The sequence below is a fragment of the Onychostruthus taczanowskii genome, unplaced genomic scaffold (assembly GCF_017590055.1).
Source record: "Onychostruthus taczanowskii isolate IOZ18803 unplaced genomic scaffold, ASM1759005v1 scaffold36, whole genome shotgun sequence".
Lineage (NCBI taxonomy): Eukaryota > Metazoa > Chordata > Aves > Passeriformes > Passeridae > Onychostruthus > Onychostruthus taczanowskii.
The window spans coordinates 6,552,022-6,577,560 of NW_024501015.1; the positions used below are offsets into that span (position 1 = coordinate 6,552,022).

General features: G+C 44.9%; 2 protein-coding genes across 3 annotated transcripts; one reads left to right on the forward strand and one right to left on the reverse strand.

Annotated features, from left to right (window-relative positions):
* Positions 1-170: 170 nt before the first annotated feature.
* On the reverse strand, positions 171-15,305 carry NKIRAS1 (NFKB inhibitor interacting Ras like 1). Its single transcript, XM_041411488.1, has 4 exons — positions 15,206-15,305; positions 14,396-14,520; positions 6,626-6,867; positions 171-3,792 (listed from the first exon to the last, which is right to left on the reverse strand). Exons 2-4 carry the CDS (start codon positions 14,487-14,489, stop codon positions 3,553-3,555), a joined length of 576 nt encoding a protein of 191 aa, XP_041267422.1. The 5' UTR covers positions 14,490-14,520; positions 15,206-15,305; the 3' UTR covers positions 171-3,552.
* A 1,043-nt stretch (positions 15,306-16,348) lies between these two features.
* On the forward strand, positions 16,349-21,789 carry RPL15 (ribosomal protein L15). 2 transcript variants are annotated; one of them, XM_041411400.1, is made up of 4 exons: positions 16,349-16,427; positions 17,897-18,081; positions 19,433-19,569; positions 21,433-21,789. In XM_041411400.1, the coding sequence occupies exons 2-4, from the start codon at positions 17,910-17,912 to the stop codon at positions 21,736-21,738; spliced, it is 615 nt and encodes a 204-aa protein (XP_041267334.1). In that variant the 5' UTR covers positions 16,349-16,427; positions 17,897-17,909; the 3' UTR covers positions 21,739-21,789. The 2 variants fall into 2 exon arrangements, with proteins under 2 accessions (XP_041267334.1, XP_041267335.1); XM_041411401.1 differs by having other exon boundaries at positions 16,390-16,427; positions 17,900-18,081.
* The last annotated feature ends 3,750 nt before the right edge of the window (positions 21,790-25,539 follow it).

The window sequence follows — 25,539 nt, forward strand, 5'->3', positions numbered from 1 at the left end:
CAGAGTCCACAGTAGATGCTTTTTAGCTTAAATTTTCACAGTGTTGCCTGTGCAGGACTGACATGTTGTTTGAAAGTACAACTAGAAAAGTGTTAGCTATCTGGAACGGAAAGAGGCAGGAAATAAAAGGAAGAAAAGAATGTCTTGATGCTTTTCTGGTGGAGTGGTCTATTCACACCTGGAAAAGTAGGAATCGTGTCCTGGTAAGGTAGCAGACAATACTGTAAAGGAGTATCTGTACATCCTTTAACTACCTATAAAGATTATCTCCTAGAGACATAGTGTTTGCATTGAGGTGTGTAGCAAGAGGGCAGTTAATCGTGGGTATGACATTTCTGACCGCTCCCTTAAGGTAAAGGCCGGAAGCACAGATTCATTTTTCATGGCAAGTGCTTCACCTCGCGACATTCTTGTGAGTGCAGGGTGGTCACCTGCGCTCTCAGACTTGGCTTGGTACTTTAAATGAATTCTGTTTGTATTTAATTTACATATTCTCTTCCTATCTAGATACAAAGCAACTCTTACTTGGCCCAAAGTAATCTGTTAATTTGAGGTGTCCTTTCCCTCGCTGGGTGGGTAGTAGCACTGTACCCCCATCCGCTGAACTGCTGTCATTTGACACAGTGCATGTTTCGGTGTATGAACTCCCTCAGCTGTTTACCTGTTTGGCACATAGCTACATCACACTAGGAGCACCTCTGGTGATCTTTCCTTCTCCTCTACTGAGTAAAGAGGTAAATGGCTTAATCTCAGTAGTTTTTTGCCAGCTTGTTTCTTTGTACCACCAGGACATGTCAAATTAACTGTTGTAACTGGTGGGGGCGAGTGATTTATACAGTGTTTATTCAGCAGGGTAGAGGCTTTAAAGGAATAGAGAAAGATGGTTTAGTTTACTAATTTGTTTTTCTTCATCATAATAAGTTTTTTCCATTATCTTGTGAAGTGACTCTGGTTTTGCAGAAGGTAAGTGATCCCAGTAACCTAGAACAGGGTTTGAGTCAGTGGAACAGGAAGAACGAAATAAATGTTCTGCCCATTAGCTACTACATTATACTCTGTACTTTGCTTATTTGCCCTGTGTAAAACTCTACTACAGCAAGTTTCATTTTTACTCAGTACCAGCCACTGTGTGCATATCATTTGCAGAGGAGACACTAGATTTTCCATCACTTCTCAGTAAAACACTATGATATTTAGAAAAACATCAGAGTAAGTTTATGAAAGAAAACCGTGGTGATTTCTTTTTTTATCTGAATGCCTCGAATTATTTAAACTCTACATTTAGCCAAATCAAAGAAAATGTGTTTGCCTTTATGTAGCCTATTTGGAAAAATTACCTTAGTCATTTAGAAGATACTGTTTCTCTTGCCTGCTTTAAAACACTGTCAAGTCCTGGGAGTCCAGTGGAGCAAGTGAGCAAGCTGCACTTGCACTGCACAGCTCTGGCAGCCTACGGGTGACATCAGTCTTGGCAGAAGAATTGGCACCAAGTCTGCAGCATGCAGAGCTGGACAGGAACCAATCATCCCCATTCTTTCCATCTCCAAGCATTTTAAGTTCATTCTGACTTGTCAACCTGCACTCCCTTGGCTCAAGGTCAGCTTTAGTGATCTGCTGTTAGTAGACATCTTCACTTATTTTGATTTTTGATTGATCCAAGGGTGATTCAAGTCCCTTCCAGAAGGATTCTGCAGAGCTGAAGAAGAGGAACGTGACCCCTTCCTTGGTAAGAGGTTGAAGCGAGGAGGGGAAACACTGCTGCTCTGAAGCCACCTCCACTTCCCAAGCATGCAGGCAGATACGGAGCCTTCTGGGTAGAGAGAAGCCTGGAGTACACGTGTGTTCAGTAGGAAATGAGTGAGGAGGGAGTGTCATCCTGCAGCATCGCTGGGGACAATGACTCTTACTGGCCAGGTGCACAGAGGTCGTGCTATTGTGCTTACTCAGCTGCAGTGTGGAAACAATTGTATGTTCCTAGCAGGGCATTACAAGAGCTTGCTCATTCATAATTGCTCTCTTATCTTACTCCTTGGCCACAGCAATGCAAACTATATTGAGCAAAGCACATAAACAGTTTCGTCTACCTTCATTATAATGGTAGAGATTCCTGTTTAATTTTTAGTGAAGTGTACTGCTGCTCTGACATTAATAATGTTGACAGACTTTAGTAATGCTGACAGGCTTTATTAATCAGTATTCAGGAAGAGCAATACTATGAGCTTAATTGTGTTCATTAAGCACACTGTTTAGCAGTCATGATATGACAGTGCAAATAATGCTTGTGGTTTTGCTGATTCACAGTGAAATTCTCAGTATTTGTTCAAAAGAGGATTAATTTAGTGGAAAATACAGAAACTGGGTACTTCCTCTCTCTGCTCTTGCCTTCAAATATAAAGAAAAGCTAGCATCAATTAGTACAGGAGGTTGTTAGATGCCAAAAACTGGTCCCTGTCTCTGGGAAAAGTTGCTCATTCTGTCGCTCTATATATCCCCTTTTGTTCAGTTTACTGCCAGGCTGGCCTGGGACAGCAGATTCCTGCAGCACACAGGTTTGCCAGGCAGAAAGGCAAGGCACCCTTCTCCAAAAAGGCAGGCAGCCTCCGACCCTCCTTAGCCCCACCTGCAGAGTCATACAGTGCTTTGTTCCAGCTGCTACTTGGCCTAGGGAGGGTGGATTGCTGCAGCTTGCTTGAGCAGCCAGGTAAACAGGCCCTAAGCAGAGCCCAGCTTATACAAAATTAATCCATACCATTCTCAGTAAAATGACCACCTATGGGAATGTGGGACACCTGTGGGATTTGTAGTGGACATACTGGAACAAACCCACAGCTATGTTGTCCTTAGGTTGTTGTTTAAGCAGTGTGTGCTCTGAGAGCTGTTCTGGTTTCCACAAATGAATTCCTGACCTGAAAGCACTGCTTACTAGACTTTGTTGACAAGGTTCATGTTGGGGTATTTCCCAGAAGATGTGGGGGGTGGTTTTTTTTCTTCCAGACACTAGCAAAACATCAGTGGCTAAATCTGGTAATTGTTCCTCCTGCTCTATATCCTTCTCCTACAGCAAGACACTGATCTCAGCCTCTTGCAGCATCAAAAAGCCCTGTGGCCCTGTTTAAGGTCAAGGTAAAAGAATTGTTGCCATTTCAAATATATCACCTTTCCAAATTGAATGCTTTATTGCAGCTAATACTTTTTGTGACTACAGGCTATAGATGTGCAGGAGGATTGTATACTGGTAAGCTTGTTGATTTGTCCCTCAACATGGCTGTATCCAGGCATAGTAAAAGCCCCTGCTAGAGAGGTATCCATCTAACCCTTCCTCCTCCATAACCCTGACTACAAAATAACTGCTCTCCTAAAGTGCTTTTTGAGGCTTTTACCACCAGCAGCTTTTCCAAGCCAAGTCTATGAGAAGGAAGGATACCTCTTAGCTATAAGCTTGCTGATTTTATTGCTGAATGATATTATTGCTTTAAGTGAAACTGCAAGAAGCAAATGGCACAAAAAGGACTTAGACTGTGACCTGGCAGCAGGAGACAATGCTAAGCTAGTCTAGTTTTCACAGTTATTCCCTTTGCTCTTCCTTCCAGGCAAGGGAAATGTAGATTTGTTCTGGGACTGGGACAGTTTGCTAGCTAAGAAGGTGAAGGGTTCAAGCAGTGTTTTCCGATCTGTCACAGTCACTTCCCACAGTCTCACTTTCTCAGCCCTTGCCCATTGCTGTGCTGCTTCTGTTTCCACTTGCCTTTGGTCCAGGAGGTCAGTTTTGTTCCCCAAGACAATAACTGCAACCTACAAACCAAACAAGAGGGTGAGCTTGATACCAAAACCATCCACCAGTCACCATCCTTTTAAACAGTGGACAAGCAGCAACACAGTTAATTCTTGTTCTGTAACTTAGCACTGGCACAAAGTAAGTTGCATGTAGATTGGAATATCAGGGTCTGGGATTTTAATTAGCTTCATCTACTTATGGATGGGAAGCTTGTTTTAATCATAGGATATGCAGGACTTCCCCTTCTCGATACCCCACTCCAGCCCTCAATGATTGCTTGAAGGGAAACAATAGCCAAGAGATCCGAAGTTAAACAGCCCTATTCTCCACTTACTTGGCAACTGAGCTGCCCTAGACAAATGATAAGGGCATGACATCCGAGTAGGTCACAGCAGCAGATGCTTGAGAGATGAAAAAATGCAAGAAGGCCTGGATCCCACAGTGGTGGATTTTGCCCGATTTGTTTCTTTCCCAAGCCCCATCCCATAACAAAAATAAAGCCAACCGTGCCAGCAGCCCGGGCAGGCTGGGCTATGGGGCCCCTCTCCCAGTACAGCCCTGCTGGCTGCCCAGCCCCAGACACCAAAAGCCACCCCAAGGGCTGAAGGGGACAGTCTGCTGAGAGGGACAGATGAGCACCAGCAGCATCCTGTGGGGAGCAGTTTCAAGAGCAGCACAGCTCTATCAACTCAGATCTGCAGCTGTAAGGATGCATCCAGTGACTTGTGTCACTATCACCCAGACAGTCCAGCGTGGCTGAGCTCAGTAGGTACATGAAGCCGTCCCAGTGCTTCAGCTCTAGGAAGTGCCAAAGGCAGTGCTGGCCATGTGAAGCTACCTCTCCTTATTTTAAGTTAACTGTTCTCTAAAAATGTTTTACCAGCACCACCTCTTAGGGGGAAACCATGCCTACATTTTTAGTTCAAGGTCCTTAGTCAAACTCTGTTTTCATCTCCACACTAGTGGCTTGACAAAGATCTAGTGATAAAGTCCTCTCTTGATGATGATTTGTGGGGTTTGCTGTGGCCACACTTGCTTGCTCTTTCCTGTTCAGGCTAACTCCAGAATGCCTTCTGCTTCTTTCCAGCTAGAGATGTTTGTCCTGCTCCTGTGAGGTCCGAGACTTCCTTTCTTTTCTACAGCAGTCCCAGGGTGTTTGGAAAAATGCTGCTTAGGGGTGTTTTCCCCCTCTGTGAAGGCTTTGAAAGAAGCTATAATCTTCATGTGTATTTACTGCATGCTCCATCTGAATTTTAGCTATGGTAAAGCTCTGTCAGTGTAACAGAACAAAACCTCTATTTAGTATAAAATTTGGCCAGGCTTTCAGGTGTGTGCTGGAGAGCCCCCACAGCCAGCAGAGGCAAGGAACCAGCCATCGCTGCTTTCTGTCATCTGCTACACAACAGGGGACTGTGCCACTCAACAAGTTGAAGTTCTGCCAGCTCAGAAGAACCATGTGTGGAGATACATCCCCAATTCAGTAAAGAATTCATTTTAGCAGAGCCCAGTCTTTAGGTCATAGAATCATTAATCTGCTGAATAACAGTTTACCTTAAGGTAGGACTCCTGATCTCACCTTGTACATCTTAAAGCCTATTTTTAATGGAAATCATAGGAATGAAAACCATTTTATCCATCTTACTGTAGCCACTGCTTTTTTAAACGTGTTAAAAAAGTGATTCTCAGTCAGAATCACAATTTTAAGCTCTCCAAAAGGATAAGCAAATTGGCTTTTTTCTAAAATGCCTGCATGCAATGAGAGAGAAGAGTTCTGACAGGTAACACAGATGAGCAGGACGCAGATCCTGTCGGGGCTGTGACTCCCTCTCTGCATTACAACATGCTGTATAGTACCAAATCAGGGCCATCACAAAACACAGTGCCTGGGAAAAATTTCCTGCTTGTCCACCTTTCCTTGCCCTGCAGGGGAGTTATGCTTGACTCCTGTGTCCCTGATATACATGACAGCCTGCAGCTCACACCAGCCCTACCACCTAACATACCTCTCCTGTGACTGCACATTCATCTGCCGTCAAACTTGAGCCTGCCTTCCTCTACCACCCTGTGTGCTGTCAGTATAAAACAAGTTACACTTTTGCAAAGTCTCTCCCTACCATTAACCAATTAATTCTTCATGCTTTTTTTTTTCTTTTAAACAGCATAAAACAGGCATTTGGAAAGCTGTAGGCTAAAGACATTTAACACGGAAAACTACTCCAGAATATAGATACTGTAGGAAAAGCTGTAATGCTAATGCCACATGCAAGTTATATTTGTTTAGCTAAGCTGGAACGCTGTCAGCTGAAAACACTAGCTGCTTTCTAAGGGAAAATAGAGCAGTCATTTCACACAATTGAATTGATTCAATATGGTTGTTAAAATACATTAAAGCTGCTTTGCCAATTGACTAATGTCTGGGAGACCCATTGTCAATTACACTAGTTTGTAAGCCATCAAGTACATGAATACAAAACAAACAAAGATAATACCCTTCGTTACATTATTCTATGCACTTGACTTCCCCTGTACAATATCTAAAAAAACATGAGCTGCACTGCTGTAGACCATATGTTTTATTAGTCATAATTGTCCTGGCTGCTGCATTCAGCTGACTCAATTTTAGCTACAGCACAGGAAATAAGGAGGAAAAAAGCCCCCATCGTTTTGCATGACCTGCATGGCATGTGAATTAAGCTTCCCTGGCATGTGAAGGCCTCCTTTTTGCTGGGTTGCCCAAGGCTGTGGGTACCTTCATTTTCCTTTGTACACAACGTTTACAGAAACAAAAGCTGGGCTTTGGGACCTTAACTTCCTATCACTGATAGAGCATTTAGCCAAGCACGCGTTTACCTCCTTTTTGTCCCTGAAGACATCGATCTCCCTTTTGAGCAGTTCGACTCTTTGGAACGCCTCGAGGCTGGTCACGGCGTACACCAGCACGAAGCCGTCAGCCACAGAGAAATAGTGTTTGGGCAATTCCACGCCCTCCTGCAGACCCCTGGTGTCATACAGCCGCAACTGTTCCTTCACGCCCCGGTCTGTCTCCACCGATGCCAAATACACATCTTCCATTGTGGCACCCTCTTCTAAGCCTGTTTGAAAACAAGCAGGAACGTTCCACTGCTCTAAGTACAGCCTCACTACAAGAATTCTTTGCAGTGCAGCAGAATTTTTCCCCACAATAGCTTTCAGTGTGTGTTTTACAGAGTGACTCGACCAGGCCTTGACCTTGCCTGGCATCTCCGTGGAGGGCTGTATTCATAGATGACTGCACTAGCTATTTCCACTGTAAATACATTAATATGTAAGCACATGATTATGCCTGTAAAATTAATCTATGCAACATGCACATTCAGAATAGGATAAAATATATGCTCTTCTCCCAAGTTTTCCAAACTCCAACCACCCAGTTGTACCAGTTCTGTGCCAAACATGCTGCAAAACGAGCCTGCCCAAACATACCCTTTTGGAACAACAGCCAGGGAACACCAGATAGTCAAGTACTAACATCTTAAGCCTACTTCTTTGCCTCATAATGAGCTGGATCATACTGCAGAAGCAGGAGCCAAAGGAATAATTCTGGAAATGAATGTGTATTAAGTGGTATAACTAACCAATACGTGAAATTAAGCCAGAAAGGGATGTTTGCAGGCAAACAAAGTTCCATACTATATTTACTCAAATACACAGTGAGCTTTTTCCATCCCCTAGGGATTTAAAATTACTGATTTGCTAACTGGAACAAGTTAATTTACTGCAAGGCAAGAGCATGCACAAGGTAACAAACTTTCATATGTGTATCACCTGTCCACCCTGATTATCAGCATACTGGTCCTCCTTCCTTCCTCCTTTCCACACAGTAAATGTGAGGTTATTCAAGGCAGCTTGCTTTGAACTACTTAAAATTATTTTTTCCTAAGCCAAACCTGAAAACACATCAATCACCTTAGCTTTGTGTTCCTCCTGGATGCAGGTGCATAAGGTTACAGGTTGAAACAATCTATGTATAGTGTAGCTGGGCCACTTTCAGAGTTGGTTTTAAGTATTCATATAAGCCCTCTGCAACCCACGTTTTTGCCTCCACTGCACTCCTATATACAATTGTTTGCTGCTGCAGGACTACAATAATGAGTCCTGCTTTATTCTCTTTGTCTGCCAAAAAGGGACCATTTTTAGTGTATTGTTTAAGAAAACACAAGGGATTGTCTGGCCTATGAAAATAAGGATTTTGCTATATTCAGTGACACTATTCAAAACACTTCACATTGACAAACAAGCTAAAGCATTCCACCCACGCTGATGGTTTCCCGTGATGTATGCAGCATTCCTGTGCAGGAAAGTGGCACAAGCTGTTCTTTTTGCCCCTCTCTGTGCAGTCTTCATAGATCAAACTCTTATTAGGTTTCCAAAGATTTAATTTATCTCACCTCCAAATATAGCCACGCTAATGTGTGGGAGCAAAACTAAGAACAGAAGGACAAAGCAAAGGTTAATGAAAAGAGGAAGCACAAATGCATCCTGTGTGATTGTAGAATGTGTTAAAGAGGCACTTTTAAAGACTGAGGTAGTAGCAAAGCACTTTCTGGATATGGCACTGTTGTTTAGACACAGCACTATATTCTTGCTCTGCCTTGCTGCATTGTACAGACAGGTCAAGGAAATATCTAGCATCAGTAAACATGGCTTTGGCAAGAAGGAAAGAACCATAAGTACCTAAGCTTTCTTTTTTTAAAAGCAACAAATAATATTGTAGAGTTTTTCATCCTCTAAATGCTACACTGTAATCCAACAGCCTCTAATATATCCTTGTTATCCTGTGACAATCGCTTCCTAATGGCATTAAAAGCAGCAGTGAAAAGTACGTCTTTTAACATCCTATTTAAAACCTAAGAGGAAAATTTAATACCTGGGACTTAACTCAGCAGAATAGAGCAACAAATTTTGATGTGAAATAGGGAGGGCACTTAGGAGGGAGTTGAAATTTATGCACCAGTATCACATTCCAGAGGTGAAATTTCATCTACATGCACTGGGGGAGGGAGTATATGCAAGTAGTTTCCTAAGTAAACATAGACAATTTTTAGAAATACTTGTGTCACCTTATTCTAGGCCCTGCTCCTAAAGCCCAGACCATGTACCAGCTGTATCTTGCTGACAATGACATTTACACTTCTTGTTAGTAGCATCCCATTCAAAAACTCCCTAGGTCTCCATTCAAAGTGGGTCAGGCAAGTTGTTGCAAGAGATGCAACACTAGTCATTGTCCTAGAAAGGTGCTGGCACCATCCCATCCTCCCTGCCACAAAGATCCTGATTCTCCTTCCCTTCACTGGCATCCTCAGGCATCTTTCCACCACCTCTGCCTGGGTGGGCAAGGGCAGCTTGTGCTGGGAAGTTCCTGTCCTGCAGACTGCTGCCAGTTTGAGTAGTTTTTCCATGGAGCAGAGCACTACAGTGGGCCAGCTTTCAGGTTCAGAAGTTGGAGGGGTGAAAGGAAACTAACAACATAGTGCACAATGTCACGCTTCTTTTGAAAACTAAAGATATAAAAAATTTTGAGAGGGAAAGGAGGAATAGACAGAAGTGATGCCACTCTCTAGCACCTACTTAGCTGGTGCAAATCTTAGGAGAGGCAGAAAGGTCTTTGTTTTTTACCAACTGCTGCCACAGAGGAACTGCAACGGGAAGCCTCCGTCACAAATTGGGTGTTGTTCCAACCCCTTGTGGCTTCCCAATGAGGAAAAGAAAAGGCTCAATATACTAATACTGCACACTTAGGCTAGGCACAGCAGATAAACTGCAAATACCTAAGTAAATCAAAATTTCAAGAGGGATGGAAATTCAGAAGTTCCCAGCTGGATCTTGAACATTAATGCAGTACAAATTCAGTGTCTTCTTGAGTACTTTTGAAGATCTCCTGTGTAATCTCTTTTTCCCCTTTTCCAGAGGAATTCAGCAAAGAGCTCCTAAAACCTGCTATTCCTTAAGTTTGTAAACTGCAGAATAACAGATTTTCTTATTTAAATCTCAAAAGACAGTGTATCAGAGGATCCCTGACTTGGGAAAGAGCTGGACAAACCTCAAGAGGAGCTGTTGTGATTAGATTTAGCTGCTAGGGAAGTACTGGTCCCACCAACAAATAGCCAGCTTTTGACCCTCAGCTATATACATTCAGTTCCATTTTCATCTATTTCTAAAATGCAAAGCTCACTGCAACTCTATCACCAGGTAATTTTAATTTAAGGAGTGAAGATGTAAAAAGGTGTCTCTGCCCATGGCAAGGGGGTTGGAAGAAGATGATCTTTAAGGTCCCTTCCAACACAAATCATTCTATGATTCTATGAATGCATAATTAGGTTAATTAGCCTCCACATCCAAAGTGTGTAAGCCAAAACCCAAATCCCTCCAGCTGGAACAAGTGAGGCAATTTCTCTCATTATGGCTCCTACCACAGTAATATATGGTGTTTTCATTCCTAGCTAGTAAGAGGACCTGAAGTAGCTGCTTATGAATAACGTGACCATGCCAGCTGTTTACACAGCCAGGAGGCAGAGATAAGTTTTCTACAATGGAGAGTTCTCATCTCCTCCTGTTGAGCTGATAAGTTTTAGTGTAGGCTGAAAGGCCAGAAATATTTTAAAGGCAGAAGAAAGACTCCTTTCTGCACCATCACTGAACAGGAACACTGTTTAAGGAAAAATATCCATCTTCTTTACAGACATGTCCTGTACCAAAGCTAAGCCAGAAAGTCTCCTGCTAGCCTGGTCAAGAGAGGTCAGGTCAAGCAGTGCCAGGTACCACAGGTACTTAGTGGGACAATCTCCTGCTGCTAGTGAAGGACCCTTTTCATGACTGAGGAGATAAAACTGGCCCCTCTTTCTTCAGGACAGCAAGGTGGAGCATTTGGATGAACACAACATTTAAGTCACAAAAAGAGAGATCATCCCAGGTACCAGGCAATCACTGAATCATAGAATAGTTAAGGCTGAAAAAAATTTCCAAGATCATCAAGTCAAACTGTTCAATCAGCACTGCCAAGCCCATCACTCAAACATGTCCCCAAGTGCCATATCTGGTTTTTGAACCCTTCCAGGAATGGTGATTCCACCAGGTCCCTAGGCAGCCTGCTCCAATGCCTGAGCAGCCTTTCCCTCATTTTTCCTAATACCCAATCGAAACCTCCCCTAGCACAACTTGAGGCCATTTCCTCTTTTTCTGCTGTTTGTTACTTGGGACAAGAGACTGACCCCACCTGGCTACACCCTCCTGTCAGGTAGCTACAGAGAACAATAAGGTCCCACTTTAGAGCCTCCTTTTCTCTGGGCAGAACACTCCCAGCTCCCTCAGCTGCTCCTCATCACAGTAGTGCACCAGACCCTTCCCTTCACCAGCTTAATTCTCCTTCTCTGGACACACTCCAGCCCCACAATGTCTTTCTTGTAGAGAGGAGCCCAAAACTCAACACAGGATTCTAGGTGCTGTCTCATCAGACTGATCACTGCCCTGGCCCTGCTGGTCACACCATTTCTGGTACAGGCCAGGCTGCCAACAGCCTTCTTGGCCACCTGGGCACACTGCTGTACCACATACACATGTGCAATCCTCAACAACTATTTGCCCTGACTTATGGCAATATATAGTCCCAACATGACTCAATGCTAAATCTGCACCCATTTCAAACATTTCCTTTTGGTTTTTTTCTAATTCCTTGTATTAGTTTGGCGAGAGTGTCTGCCTTGCAATATCTACATTATTTTACTTGGCTCTGAGAGTGTCTCTCATCTATTTGTCCTCTCCTTTCCCATCTTGGGACACGAGGCAAATTCCCTTGCAGTTTAAAGCCTAGCACAAAATCCAATATGAGACATCATTGCTCACACGCTACAGGGACACAGATAGCCCTTTTTGGGAGTATTCCTCCTTCCTGAGTACTTTTTCCTCTTTGACTCAAGCAATCTCAGTGCCTTTGCAAACCAGGGAGACCTGAAGGTGCTTGTTTTTCTAGGAAAAGAAACAGTGCAACTGGGTTTACAGCACCATCACCAAGCACACAGCCAGGAGCACGGGCTCAAAGCCAAGGGCTTTACATAGCAGCGTGAAACCTCCAAGGACTCTAATCACTTCCCTGACACCAGCTGTGCCACCACTCCTTTTTACAGGAAAGTCAACAGGAGGCACGTGAGCATTGACAGACTTGTGGCTGATTTACAGCCAGGAGGAGACCCTCGTGACAGGGGCTGCGACACCTCGGAGAATGGCAGCAGACCTTGTGCTCTGAGCCTCCAACCAAGTTCTAGCGTGCCTCTTGTCACTGAGAGGGGCATGTGCCTGCCATCAGAACGGAAAGACTCCCTCTGTTGGCTCGGCCATCCTCCCCACGGCTCCTGGGCCCTTGGAGCTGTTCCTGACGTCAGTCAGGAAGCACAGGTTTTGAAACAGCTTGTGTCCATGTTGCCATGCCTGGTGAGCTGCCTTGCTAGTTGGCTCTGAACAGACAGGCTTTCAGCAAACACACTAGTCCCTTCTTGCCTCCAGCCAAAAAGGCCAGCAGCCAAGATGTACATATCAGCTTTCTGGAGCTCACAAGCTTTAGGAAACGAGGATCAGGATCCTGTAATCATGTTTCAGGTGTGGAAGGGCTGCCCCTGCAAAGGTAGCACCATTGTGCAGTTTAAAGCAGCTCAGCTAAGGAGCAATCAAAGACTCGCCATTCCTCAAACTCTGTCCTTGTGTAGTGAGATCCTCACAATGGCATTCTGCCCCTGCAATTCAGCAGCTAAATCAATACAGAGTGGAACAGTAGCTGAAGGTCTTCTGGGAACCATTTCCACCAGCCCATACTCTAGGCAACCCCTCCCACAACTGCCTATGTGCTGAGGAAGAGGCAGGGAGGATTGGTGACCACCCTGCAGGACTGCCAAAATCACAAGCTTGTTGGTCCATCCCCTCAAATGTGCCTGATGGCCTGTGTAAGTGATATCAAAATTGCTGGGCCATGGCAAATCATCTCTTGGGGGTGCAGCAGCTCCATAATGACCCTCTCCATATCCTCATCTTGTTTCTGCTACTTGCCCTCTTTCTCAGAATGTCTTAGGAATATGACTTGACCAAAATCACAGAAAACAGGAAACTACCTTCTTCCTTCTCCCCTTGCACACTCCATCTGCTATCAGCTGTTCCTTCCCTTACCAGTAACACCAAAAAATAAGAGCAGAGCTGCAGGCAAGGCAAAATGATCTTTTTAAGTGCAGGGGAGACAGGGGGGAGGTCTGCATTGCTCAATGGCCAAGCTGGAGCAGGGCATTTGGGAGTGACAGTGGGACACCCACGGTTAAACCCCAGGCACGAGGCCTCCCTCCGGTTATGTCAGCCAGAGTCCATGACGTTGTATAATCATGTACATGGCTGGCTCCATAAATAGCTCCTCTGATCAGCAACACCCTAATATCCTTCCTGCCGGGGTTGCTAATAGGAGGCAGGAATTAATGCAAGGCAATACGATTTAAGTAACGTGGCCTTGCTCATGCTGCTCGGGTGCCTCTGACAGTCACCCAGCCCGGCACAGAGGAGAGGCAGGGCGGCAGCAAAGGGAAAAACCTTCAGCCTGCAAAGCTTTGCAACCTTCACGTTGAAAGCTACACGGGGCTACGTGCCTAGAGCTCAGTAGGATGCTGGAAACAGATGTTGCTGCAACATTAGAGGAAATCCTCCTTTTAAACACGGGTATTAGCACACAGTTCTGTATCACGCTTTGCCAGCAAATTCCTCCCATCCACACATTTTAAAGGTGCAGTGCTGCAAAGCGCCATGCTAGAAATCCTTGTGTTTATCCAACAACTTATCCCAATGTGTAATTTACCAGCTCAAGAAAAAAATGCAAAGTGACTAAACATCTCCTGTCAAAGCCCTGGTGCCACCCCTTGTTTCTAGGTGAGGCAGGAATAAACTGTCAGCCTGATGATCATTGCCCTTCCTTTCAAAGCCAAATGTGGAAATAGAGGGAAACGTGCAGGCTCTGCCTTTGTTCCCTTTCTTTTGTGCACAGCAAATATCAGGCATCCCCTGTTCCTCTGTCAAGTCTGTTCTCCCCATGGGGATTTCTTAGAGAGTGGAGACACTTGGCCTTCAAAATTCAGCAGAGAATGTGGAACCTAAAGCTGAGCTGTTTTTCTTTCCAGAGCTTTGATTAAATGTTAGCCAAAACCAAGTAAAATAAAGATTTAAGAAGATGAAACAAAAGTCTAAACAGTGTCTACACTCATCATGTGACAGGTATTTATTTTTCAGACATCCACGGCATCTTTCAGGGACAAGATATTTCTTTTGTAAATACGCAGCAGGCACAACACCTACTTTCAGTGTTTGTTTCTTTTTAAACATTCTTGTGTTTTATTACTGGGAACATCACGGAACGGGTTCTTCTCCACGACTCTTTTAAAAATCCATAAGCAAGGGACTGTGAATTTTAAGAGCAGCCCAGAGATGCTACACAAAACCATATTAATTTCCTCCTTCACCTCAGTGCAGATCGCAGTCCTCCATTATTGATGTTTTGGGGCCCACACCGACCAAGATGCTAGAAAAGGAAACAACCTCCCCCCAAAAGTAAAAATGTCTCACCAACAGTATGCTTTCCATAGAGAAGCTGCTCCAAAATCGCAGTCTTTCCCACCGAGGCCATTCCACAAACCACCACCTTGTAGCCCTTTCCCATGCTTCCTGAGGGCCGGTTCCACAGTGGAGCCCTGTGCAGACACGGGAGGCTGTGAGCCTGGCACGGCACAGGGATGGGGATGGGGATGGGGATGGGCACGGGCGGGAGCCGAGCCCACGGAAGGCGCAAGGCAAAGCGTGAAGCAGCGGGGGCACAGCTCCCTCCCAGCGCTCGCCAGCAACTGATTTTTTAGGACTAGAGTTTCCTCCCACACCATTTTTTCAGGTTTTAGGCTGCTGCCAGTGGTGCTGATGCTTGCCTGCAGCCTCGACACTCGTCCTGTCAGGTTTGGGGAGACCGGGAGTGCTGGAGCATGCACAGCCCCGGGGCAGGGGCTGTGTTTGTTGGCATGTGTGTGCACGGCGTTAGTGGGCTTCCTGGGTTTGCAGTGGGCTTCATGGTATCTCATGGTACCAGGATGGCTTCCGGAAATGTGGTGGCAAGAAAATGGTGGTTCCTCCCCTTTTATTCTGCTGATGGACTTTTATGGACTAGGAGCTACAAAACAGGAGCGTTAAAGGCAGAAGCACAGGAAAGCAAAGGCAGAAAGCAGGTTTTTTTGGTCGGCTTTAAAGCAGTTTGATGGGTGGGGGGTGGTTCTAGCAGGAGGCATCCAGCAGCTTGGGGCACTTCCCTCTGCCAGTGAGCCATGGCAGGGCAGCAGGCCCTGACTCTGCTGTTTGCAGCCACTTCCCACAAAGAGAGGTGAAGAGTACCTTTTCTGGACCAGGAGGGGCTGGCGTTGTCCTGCTTCAATTCCAGTTTAACCAGGTAATGCTTCACAAGCCAGGGTGCTCAGAAAAGCATACACTGAAAAACAGAAAGGTCCTCTTGCAGCCGCAGGTCGGGAGGAAGAAAGGACTTGCAGGCTGGGAAAGCCTAACTCATAGAATCATAGAATGGCTTGGGTTGGAAGGCAGCTTCAAGATCCTCTCCCTCCAGCCCCCTGCCATGGTAGGGATGCCACCACTCAGACCAGGTCGCTCAATGCTCCATCCAACCTGTGCCGTGCCATATGCAGGAGGGAGGGGAGCAGGGACAGGAGCAGATCAGTGGCTAAAGCCAGGGCCTGCAGAACCAGGGACTCCATGGTGCCTTCTCCCTACCCTCTGCTGATAAGGTTTTAGGATTGGTTTTAAGGCTTTTTTTTTTTTTTTCTCTCCCTTAGCATTTATTATTTAGAAGAGAATATAATAGAATCATTAGGTTGGAAGAGACCTTTTAGATCATCCAGTCCAAACATCACTGTAACCACTAAGCCACATCATCCAGCACCAGATCCAGATGCCTCTTAAGCCCCTCTAGGGATGGTGACTCCACAACCTCCCTGGGCAACCTATTCCGATGCCCGACTGTCCTAACAGTGAAAAATTTTCTCCTAATACCTAACCTGAGTCCCCCCTGTGTCAGCTTAGGGCCATTTCCTCTGGTCCTCTCACTGCAAAGTGACCTGCCCCAGCCTCACTACATTCTCCTTTCAGACATGGATGAGGTTCCCCCCGAGCCTCCTCTTCTCGAAACTAAGCCAACCCAGTTCCCTCAGCCCTTCCTCATTATCTTACGATTTTTAAAATAATTATTATTTTAGAGATATATTTTTAAGGCTTCTTTTCAGGGTTTTAAGCAAAGTCCCACCCCACTCCCTGGCCTGGGGCTCTTATGGGGGCGGGGGAGAGGGGGTGTCCGGGGGATGCCGCATCTCGCCAAGCCCCTGCCCCAGGCGCAGCCCCCGGCGGGCCGTGCCCCAATGCCCGGCCCCCGAGCGCGCCCCCGGCCCCCGAGCGCGCCCCCGGGGGGCCGGGCCGGGAGGGACGCGGGGCCCGCACGCCCGCAGGACTACATTACCCATGAGGCAGCGCTGCCGCCGCCGGAAGTGTGTTGTGGCCCGAGGGTTTGTGGGAAGTAGGGCCTTTCCTTTCCGTCGCTGGGCGCCATCAGGTGAGGGCCGGTCCGCGCGCGGCCTTTCCCTCAATCCGCGCCCATCCCGGGATCCGGGCGCCCATCCGCCCTTCCCGCCGCCGCGCCCGCCCGGCTGCGGCTGGGATGGGGCTGCTCGTGCGGCGCGGAGCCTCTGGGAGGCCGGTGGAGGAGGGCCCGCGGGCCGCGCCTCGGTGGGGCGGGGAGGGGAGCGCGGCACCCCGGGTGGCCCTGGCGCGCCAGAGCGGGTGCAGGTCGGTGACAGACGGCGAGCCCCGCTTTGCGCCGGGCTTGCGGTTTGATCGTGGGGGTTTTCTGTGCCATTAGGCCGTGAAAAGGTGGGGCGGCCGGGGATGGGAATGGATGAGCTGTCGGTAGGCAGGTTCAAACAAGAGGGGTATCCAAAATCACTCTCGAACTGTTTTTGGCGTGTTTTTACATGTAAATAAAGTGAGCTGCGTGTGTCTGATGGTGAGTTGGGTGGGGGCTTGATGGAGATCAGGTACACGTGCTGATTGCTGCAGGTGTGTAAGGCCTCAGAGGTTTTTAGGAAAACAGCAGTAAATATGATAACGAAATAAAGTAATAGGTGATTTTTGAAACGCCTTCAACTATTAAGACATAGTTATTTGAGACATATTGATATTATATTCATATTATTAAGACGTATTCCGCTTATAAGAGGGAGTTTGTAATAATCATTGTTTTATTAAGGACAAAATTTTACCTGTAAGAACTTTATCTTGATCCTTTGCTGAAGTCTATACAAACTATCCCCGATGGTGCTCAGTAGAAACGATTTTTAAAAACAACTTTATAAAAACCCACAGGGCATCTGTGGAGCAAAACACAAATGTCAGCAGCAGTAGGACACCGAGCTGTGACACTTCTTTTTTAGCATGACACGGTCAGTAATGCCTCATCTTACTTAAAGCCCAGTTTCAGCAGATGTGCAGGAAGGCCTTGTCTCTCCTGAGATGTGGGAGGCGCCGTGTGAATAGCTCTAAGGAAGCAAAAGTCCCAGTCCAGCTCATTTCTTAAGCAACTGTTAAACTTCCATTTTCTAATAAAACTGTTGAGCTTTCACTTAGAAGTAAAAACTTTACTGAAGTCAGAGTTAGCAATAAAGGCCACACTCCTCACAGTCCTGTAATTCTTGATAGATTTGTATGCAAAACTCAGGTCAGGTGTTAATTGTTGGGTTTGGTAGTATCAGACATAGCGCAGCTGAAAATTTCTCAGTTGAGGAGTTTAACGCTCCAGAAAGAATAAAAGAGGAAGAGAATTGCTGGGAATGGTGCCTGCAGGGTGTCATGCTGAAGGCTGCCAGGTGTGATCCGTGTTCCCAGATGTGTCAGTGGTGCGGGGAAGCGTGAGAGCTCCCTGGCATTCGGTGCTGCCCCGTGTGAGATTTGGTGCAGTGCCCTCTTTGGAAGATGCTGACTGGGAGTTGTTCCTGGTGCACTGTTTTCACTGAGCTCTCTGTCCAGCAGGTAGACAGACATGGGTGCCTACAAGTACATCCAGGAGCTCTGGAGGAAGAAGCAGTCGGATGTGATGCGGTTCCTGCTGCGCGTGCGCTGCTGGCAGTACCGCCAGCTGTCGGCCTTGCACCGCGCCCCGCGCCCCACGCGGCCCGACAAAGCCCGCAGGCTGGGATACAAGGCCAAGCAAGGTAATGGCACGCGCAGCTGAGGTCCCTGTGCCTCAGCGTGGAGTGACGTGGCTTCCTTTGGTGACAGCAGAGTAACAAAGTCGGAAACTGAAGTATCCCCCAATAAACTGAAGTGTCCTGTATGAAATGAACAGAATATCATAAATGTCCTCAGTTGGTAGCAGTGCCCACAGCCTAAAACCTTGACTTAATTTCACATCTGTGCCTTCTGTTGCTGTTATGGCAGGTAAAGATCAAGTGGGCTTCAGTTTCTGTTCTTGTGCAATGTTAGTGCCACACAATTGAGCAGGGGTTTTAGTATCCTAGGTTTGGGGGATGTCCTTACTCTGCCCAAGTTTTGTCAACTGTTACTTTGACTTTTTTCAGGCGACTGAACTGTGACCTTCTGGCACCTTGAAAAGAGCTACAAGAGATATGGATAGAGACTTGCACAAGAGCATGTAGTGACAGGACAAGGGAAATGGTTTCAAACTGAAGGAGCAGGTTTAGATTAGATACTAGGAAGAAACTCTTCACTGTGAGGGTGGTAAGGCTCTGAAACAGACCACCCAGAGGAGTTGGGACTACCCCATCCCTGGCAGTGTCAGGCTGGATGGAGCTCTGAGCTAGCTAGTGTGGAAGGTGTCCCTGTCCATGGCAGAGGGGTTGGAACTGGATGATCTTTAGGGTTCCTTCCAACCCAGCCCATATTATGACTGTATTGTAGTTGTATGCACTTGGGCAAGATGATGAAGTTTGTACTGTCATTGAAAAACAGTTACTGGTCAGGGAAAGAAATGGAAAAAGTGGCCATCCATGTGTAACTTGTGGAAATCCATTTAAAAACCTAGTATATTTATTCACAAAGAAAATAAAAAGCTAGGACTTGACACTTCTGTTACTATTTGTCTAGTTTTGTCATTTCTCAGTGACCAGATTTCAGCAGGGTTTGTGGATGGCTTGTGCTGCAGTACTTTTTGAGTGCTGCCATCTGAATTGTGCAGTTTGGGTAGTGGTTTTGCTGTTTTGGTGGTTTTTTTGGTGGGTTTTTTTTAATGATTGTATTACAGTATAGCTGTAGCTGATCTTAGTTGGTTTGGGACTGGATAGATAGTGAAAAGGTGCCATAAGCACTGGTTTGGAGCCAAAACCAGTTGCATCAGGATATCACTGTCCTTACTCAGTTGTGATATGACTGAAGATAACAAAACCATCTTGCACTATCTTCCTCAAGTTGTATATTTTGGTAAAAATTGGTGGAATGACTTAGTGTTGCAGCACTTCGTGTAAATTTTGGGGGATTGGAAATGCAGTACAGGAATGAAAATTGCTACTAGAATTGCTCTAGTTCTTAAGTCACTCTTTGTTCTAGGTTACGTTATTTACCGCGTCCGCGTTCGCCGTGGTGGCCGCAAACGCCCAGTCCCCAAAGGTGCGACCTACGGTAAACCTGTGCATCATGGTGTCAACCAGCTCAAGTTTGCCCGGAGTCTTCAGTCTGTAGCAGAGGTCAGTGTTTTGGTTATTGCTCACAAATTTGGGTTGGAAAGTTTTAGTCTGTAAAAGCTGAAAATACTCAGAGACAAAAAATACAAAACCAAACCAGCTGTTTTGTTAATAAGTTGTTGGTAAGATTTTGAATAATGGTGGCAGGAAAGCAGCAGTCTTTAAAAACTATTGAGACAATACAAAAACTATTCAGACTTTTAAAATGGGGTCTATGGGAACCACTTGAGTGGTCTAGTGAAGTTCATACTTCACTAGTATGAACTAGTCCAGAAAATAAAGCCACAGAAAATAAAGAGCTGGGCATGAGAAGTAAGAACTTGCATGTGCTAAGGTGTGGATCACCAGCTGTAGGTGATGGTCCTTTCACAAAGTACACGTGAGTTCCTGTCCTAAAGCCTGTAGCACCTGTTTGTGTAGTCGTGCTGCACAGCACGCTTAGCTGTATTGCAGGAGCTGAAGGCAGTGTGCCAGAGACCTTCTGCTTCTTTATAAAAAAACTGGTACCTCACAAGCACACAGCTTGGTGGTTAACTTATTTTTAGGTGAGATCTTGTTACTGAAATACTCAAAATGTAAACTTCGGTTTGGTGAGATCTTGTAAGCTTCATTGCTATCACAGTTGTAGTCTGGAAGAGATGGAGTTCTCGCCTTTACCAAAAAACCCCTCTTTCAGTGGGTTAGAGTTGATAGCAGGCTGCATTCTCAAACTAGACATTGTGGAAAAAGGGTGAGTGTCATTGCCTTTCCATCTTGAAGCAGAAGACTATTCTCAGGACTTTGAAAATATTGCCGAGTGACTTCTGCAAGTTGAATATGGTGGGATTTTTTTTCAGGGAAAAAATATGAATGGGTCCTGCTTATTTAAGAGAAACACAGGTGATGAGTTTGAATTAAAAATACTGTTCTGTTTTCAATGCTGATGGCATTCTCTTAATATGTGTTATTCCCGGATACCTGATGGCTAATCACATGCTCACTTAGGTCAGCTATGGTTATTTCCCTCAGTTTTAGCTTCAAATTTTCTGAATCTGGCACAGTCTTTCTGGAAGACTTAAATTTTTCAGATTACAAGAAAAGCCTCAGTTGGAGCTCCCATCCTCGAATAGAAACTGGTAAAGGGTGATTTGTGTTCTAATATTTCATACAGGTGTTGCTCTCACACTAGAATAAAAGGACTTGAAAAGATGTTATTCCATGTGCAGAAAATAGTCAAGCTCTTTAGGAAAGCCTATAACAATAGGTTAAAATCACACTGGGGAAGAAGCTGAATGGGGTGCATTGGTTCATGCTTCCTCATGATGATAAAGTCCTACAATTAAACACACTTAGTTTGTTTTAAATAAGGAATATTCTTGACAGGAGAAGCAGATTGAGTTGCATAATTGCTATTTTCTGCTTTGTTTTGTTTTCTAAACTAAGATTGTGTCTTCCTAACCACAAGTGAGGTTAGGAATAGCACACACTAATATGCCAGCAGTGGTACAAAGATTTGTTGCATCAGCTATTCCTTTACTCCTACCATTACAGGCTTAGATTCTGCAGAAATTTCTTTCTCCCCTGTAGCTTTGGATGTGAAAATTAATCAGTCTTTCATAACTTCCCATAAAAGATTGTTCCATCACCCCAAGTGCAGCTCATGCTCTTCATCTTCACATTGAAGTTATTTTTAACATTGTGTTTTTACTGACTGGGTGCTTCTGTGTACACAGAGTTCTTTCTTTTGCCAACCAAGCACCTTCCTGCTCATGGTCTTTAAAACCTGTTTCATGCAGGAATCCAGACAGCCTTTTTGTTTTCTTCCTGCATGAAGAGTGCCCTGCATCCACGGTTTTACAACCTGTTGCATTTATTTTTTTCCTCCAGGAACGTGCTGGCCGTCACTGTGGGGCTCTGAGAGTCTTGAACTCGTATTGGGTGGGTGAAGATTCCACTTACAAGTTCTTTGAAGTGATCCTGATCGATCCCTTCCACAAGACCATCAGGCGGAACCCCGATACCCAATGGATCACCAAGCCCGTCCACAAGCACAGGGAGATGCGTGGGCTGACGTCAGCCGGGCGCAAGAGCCGCGGGCTTGGCAAGGGCCACAAATTCCACCACACCATCGGTGGCTCGCGCCGTGCGGCCTGGAGAAGGCGCAACACCCTGCAGCTGCACCGCTACCGCTAGTTCTTGTAAACGTGGCCGTCTAATAAAGATCATGCAGGTTGTTCAATTTAACAGTGCTTCTGCTGCTTCTTGGGTTATGTGGATAAGTGTAGAATTCTCCGGGAGTTCAGGTGGTTCCATATTTTCACAGGCTTTTGAAAATATAACTTGATACTTGTGGAGATTGTAGGCCCCGAGTATAGAGTTCTGTGATGGGTTTCAGTTTTGATAACGTGGAAGGACGTGTGCAATATGTATTGAAAGCCCAAGGGCTGGTCCATGTTCTTTTTTCTCTTGGTCTGAGTTTATTTAGTCACTGTTTGTAGGTTGGGGTCTGTTTGTCCTGTGCTTGGACTGATGGCCAGCTTTGATCTTGTGCAATGAGATGTAAACTGAAAGTGCTCATTTATTTTTTATGGGTAATTAAATACTAATGGCTATTTTATTTTTCAAGTTCTGGTTTTTTGTACTTCTTCAGTGTCAAACCAGCTGTTGGGCCTCTCAGCTACAAACATTGTCTAAATCAGCTAAGCACAGAGTGGAAAGGTAGAGCTTGCTCTCTTCATTGCAGTGCACAGTATTAAAAATATGTGCACATCGCAAAGAATGATACGGTTTTAGGCTGAACAATAAAATACTGACTGTAGAGTAGTAGGTATTGCATTTGTCAGGATTGAGGGGGGACAGTTTCTTAAACCTTCCAGATACCAGAACAGATACCAGAAGAGAAAACATGCATCTGTATTAAAGAGCTGCCTTCTGATTTACTGTGCATGATTAGGTAGGTGGTAGAAATAAACACACTTGGGTAACAGTTACAGTTGAATGTATTTAAAATACTTTTTGTGAAATCACAGTGTGACCTTTTCAGCATGAAGTCTGTTTGCACATAAAGGCTGGGAGATTAAATACAGGTCCTGGTAAATGAGGTGGATGACTGTCGTAGCTTCCACAGATTCTGTATTATATCCATTAGGATATAATATATGTATTTGTGATAGGAATAGAGGTTGATAGAAGGCTGTGAAGAAGGTTGGCCGAAGTAACTGTGTCTTCCTGAAACTTCAGCTTGCGATGTGGAATGTTTTGGGTTTTTTTCCCTGAGATTTAAAACATGTCAAGATTTTCCCTTTCACTGAGAAATTCACTTAATACTCCAGTTTAAGTTCTTACAGGAGGGTTACAGTCTAAAGAAGAGACATTTTGGCAGTGTGTTCTCAAAGCCAGGAATTACAGGTCAAGGTGGCAATTTTTGATGGCATGTTTTGTTTGATTCAAACAAGAAAAATGCAAAATAATCTTCTGTTAAAAAGTGGTAAAGGTACCTGCTCTAAATATGGGAGAATTTTTTAGCTTGTCCTTTAAAGTATCACTGATGTTCTTGAAAGATAGTCCTGTGATGTTGTAGGACAGGAAGTGGAAGTTCCTCAGAGCAAATTTCATGAGTGAGGTCTCCCCTGAGCATGGAGGGGTTATTGCACAGAGGGGGCTGATCTGCCTGGTTTGTAGATTTAACAGCTTCAGGTAGTGCCAGTATGGCCAGAGTGTCCATTCCTTTGGAATTATTTTAGATAATAGAGTAGGAATCAGGCTCTATTTTTAGAGTTCAGCTTTTTAATTCATTAGCTGTACAGAGCATGTTTGAGCAACATGGTCTAGAAAAAGGTGTTCTGGCCCATGGCAGGGGATTTGGAACTAGCTGATCTTTAAGATTCCTTTAACTCCAATCTATGATTTTTTAAAGGCAACAACTTCACGACTGATGATACTGTACTGGGGGTTCTTAAGCTGTTTGGGACCCTTGCCATTGATGGGGGAGGGTGACAGCAGGTGACAGGGCAGTCAGCACTAATGCTGTATCATTTGCCAGCTTTCAAACTTCGCAGCAGGTGGCAGGTGTCCTCAGTGAGACCTACTTTAGAGTGGCCCTTGTGGTCCTGTAATTCTTTAAAAGAATTTAAATTTAAAAATTTTAATTTTAAAACTTTAAAAGAAAATAATATCCTCTCTGAAGTTTATTGAAAGCTGCTGATGACAGTGTATCTAAAAGGGCATGGTATCTAGCAGACCAGTGAAGGAATTTGAAACAGATGGTGGTGCCTTCAAAGGATGCTCTGGGTATGTACAGCTCATTCCAAGTCTTTAAGAAGTCATTTTGCCTTTGTGTCTTTCCACACTGGAAGTGTCTCATGCTCTTAGACAGGATTTTGGGTTTGAAGGGACATCACTGTGCAGAATTCATGTGAAGTGGAAAGACTAAGTATATTTTATTAAAATCTTTATTTTAAAAAGGCAAAACATTGAGGAAAAACTTTTTTGTTTGGGGTTGTTGGCTTTTAGAATCAGGGTTAGAAAAAGGTTATGTGATCTCTGCTTTCCTACTTGATTCTCAAACCTGTTGTGCAAGTTCAAGAGATTGCAAGTAGTCTGTGTTCCTTAAGATTGTGGTAGAAGCCAGTCATCTGAGACAGTCCTAGTGAGAGGCTGTAACGTGAGTTCAGTCTTCCCCAGACACCAAGGGTCTGCCTAAAACAGGGACACTAAGCTGTAGCTGAAGGAGGACAGGGGGAGGGAAGAGGAAGCTTCAGGAATTTCACTATACAAATCTATTCAGGCATAGAGGAATCTAGTAATCTGTTTCCAAGCCATCTACTTGGCTCTGTTTGCAGGACTGATCATTTCTCAGTCTGAGCAGGCATGTTTTGGATGTAATTAAAATATCTGTCTGGTTTCTAGGCAAGACAAAATGAATGCCACAGTTAAACTTCAGAAAAGTGGGGCTGTACAGTACCAGGCTGGTTCAGCCTGGTTTTAGGTGCTGTTGAAAATAGTTGACTGTGAGCTTTTATTAGGCTGCATTTCGCTTTTGTGTCAACTGCCTAGATTAGCTAATCACTCAGCTTTTGGTACAAGGTGAGGACCTGGCAAGGGCACTATTTCTGTCCCGAAGGGTGGGATGTGTAAAAACAGATTGTGTGATTTAGGATGTTCTTTAAATAAGCAAGTAGGAAACTCCCTTCCACATAGCTAATAGAAGTGCTCATTACTTGGCAACACGAGCCAGGTTGAAAAGTAGGGACTCACTAATCAACAGCGAGTGTAATTGTTTCCTTGCTTTGTCTCCGAAGCATTGGGATTCTCTGCGAGGCAGCTGTGTGCTGCTGGGAGAGGCATGCTGGCACGATGCCTGCAAAAGGCACAGATGCTGGTAGAGGAGGCAGTTGGCTCCTTCCTTGCAGCAGAAGGTCATGGAATTTCACTGGTGATTTTTGTGGGGGCCTCAGAATGAAGTAATTAGCGATGGAGGAGAGTTATAGCTCGACTTTCTCACTTATCTCTGTCCTTGTAATGCAGCAGTTGTTCCCTAGCCTTGACCCAGTAGAGAAAAGTGACTGCCTGTGAAGAGTTCTGTACAGCTAATGAATTAAAAAGCTAGGCTCTAAAAATAGAGCCTGATTCCTACTCTATTATCTACTCACTCTCCAAGCTGGGAAAAAACACCATATTTTTGTACGTCCCTTTTCTTTTCCAGCAGACACAAGTCTAGTTCTGAGAGTATCAAGCCAAAATACTCAGAGTGATGGAACACTGCTGCAGCCACAAAAAAAAAAATCCAATTTGGATTTGAATTGGGTTCTCTTTTCTGGGGCTTTGAGCAACCACCAACTTTTTGATTCAGTCCTTTTAAAGTAATTGTTTGAAATGTAAAGCTGTATGAAAGGATGGAGAGAGCCTGTAGCTTGTTCTCTTTATGTGTCAAGGTTCTGAATCAGCTTCAATTTAATAATTACACACAGAGTGTTTAGGTTGCAGAGCCTCGCT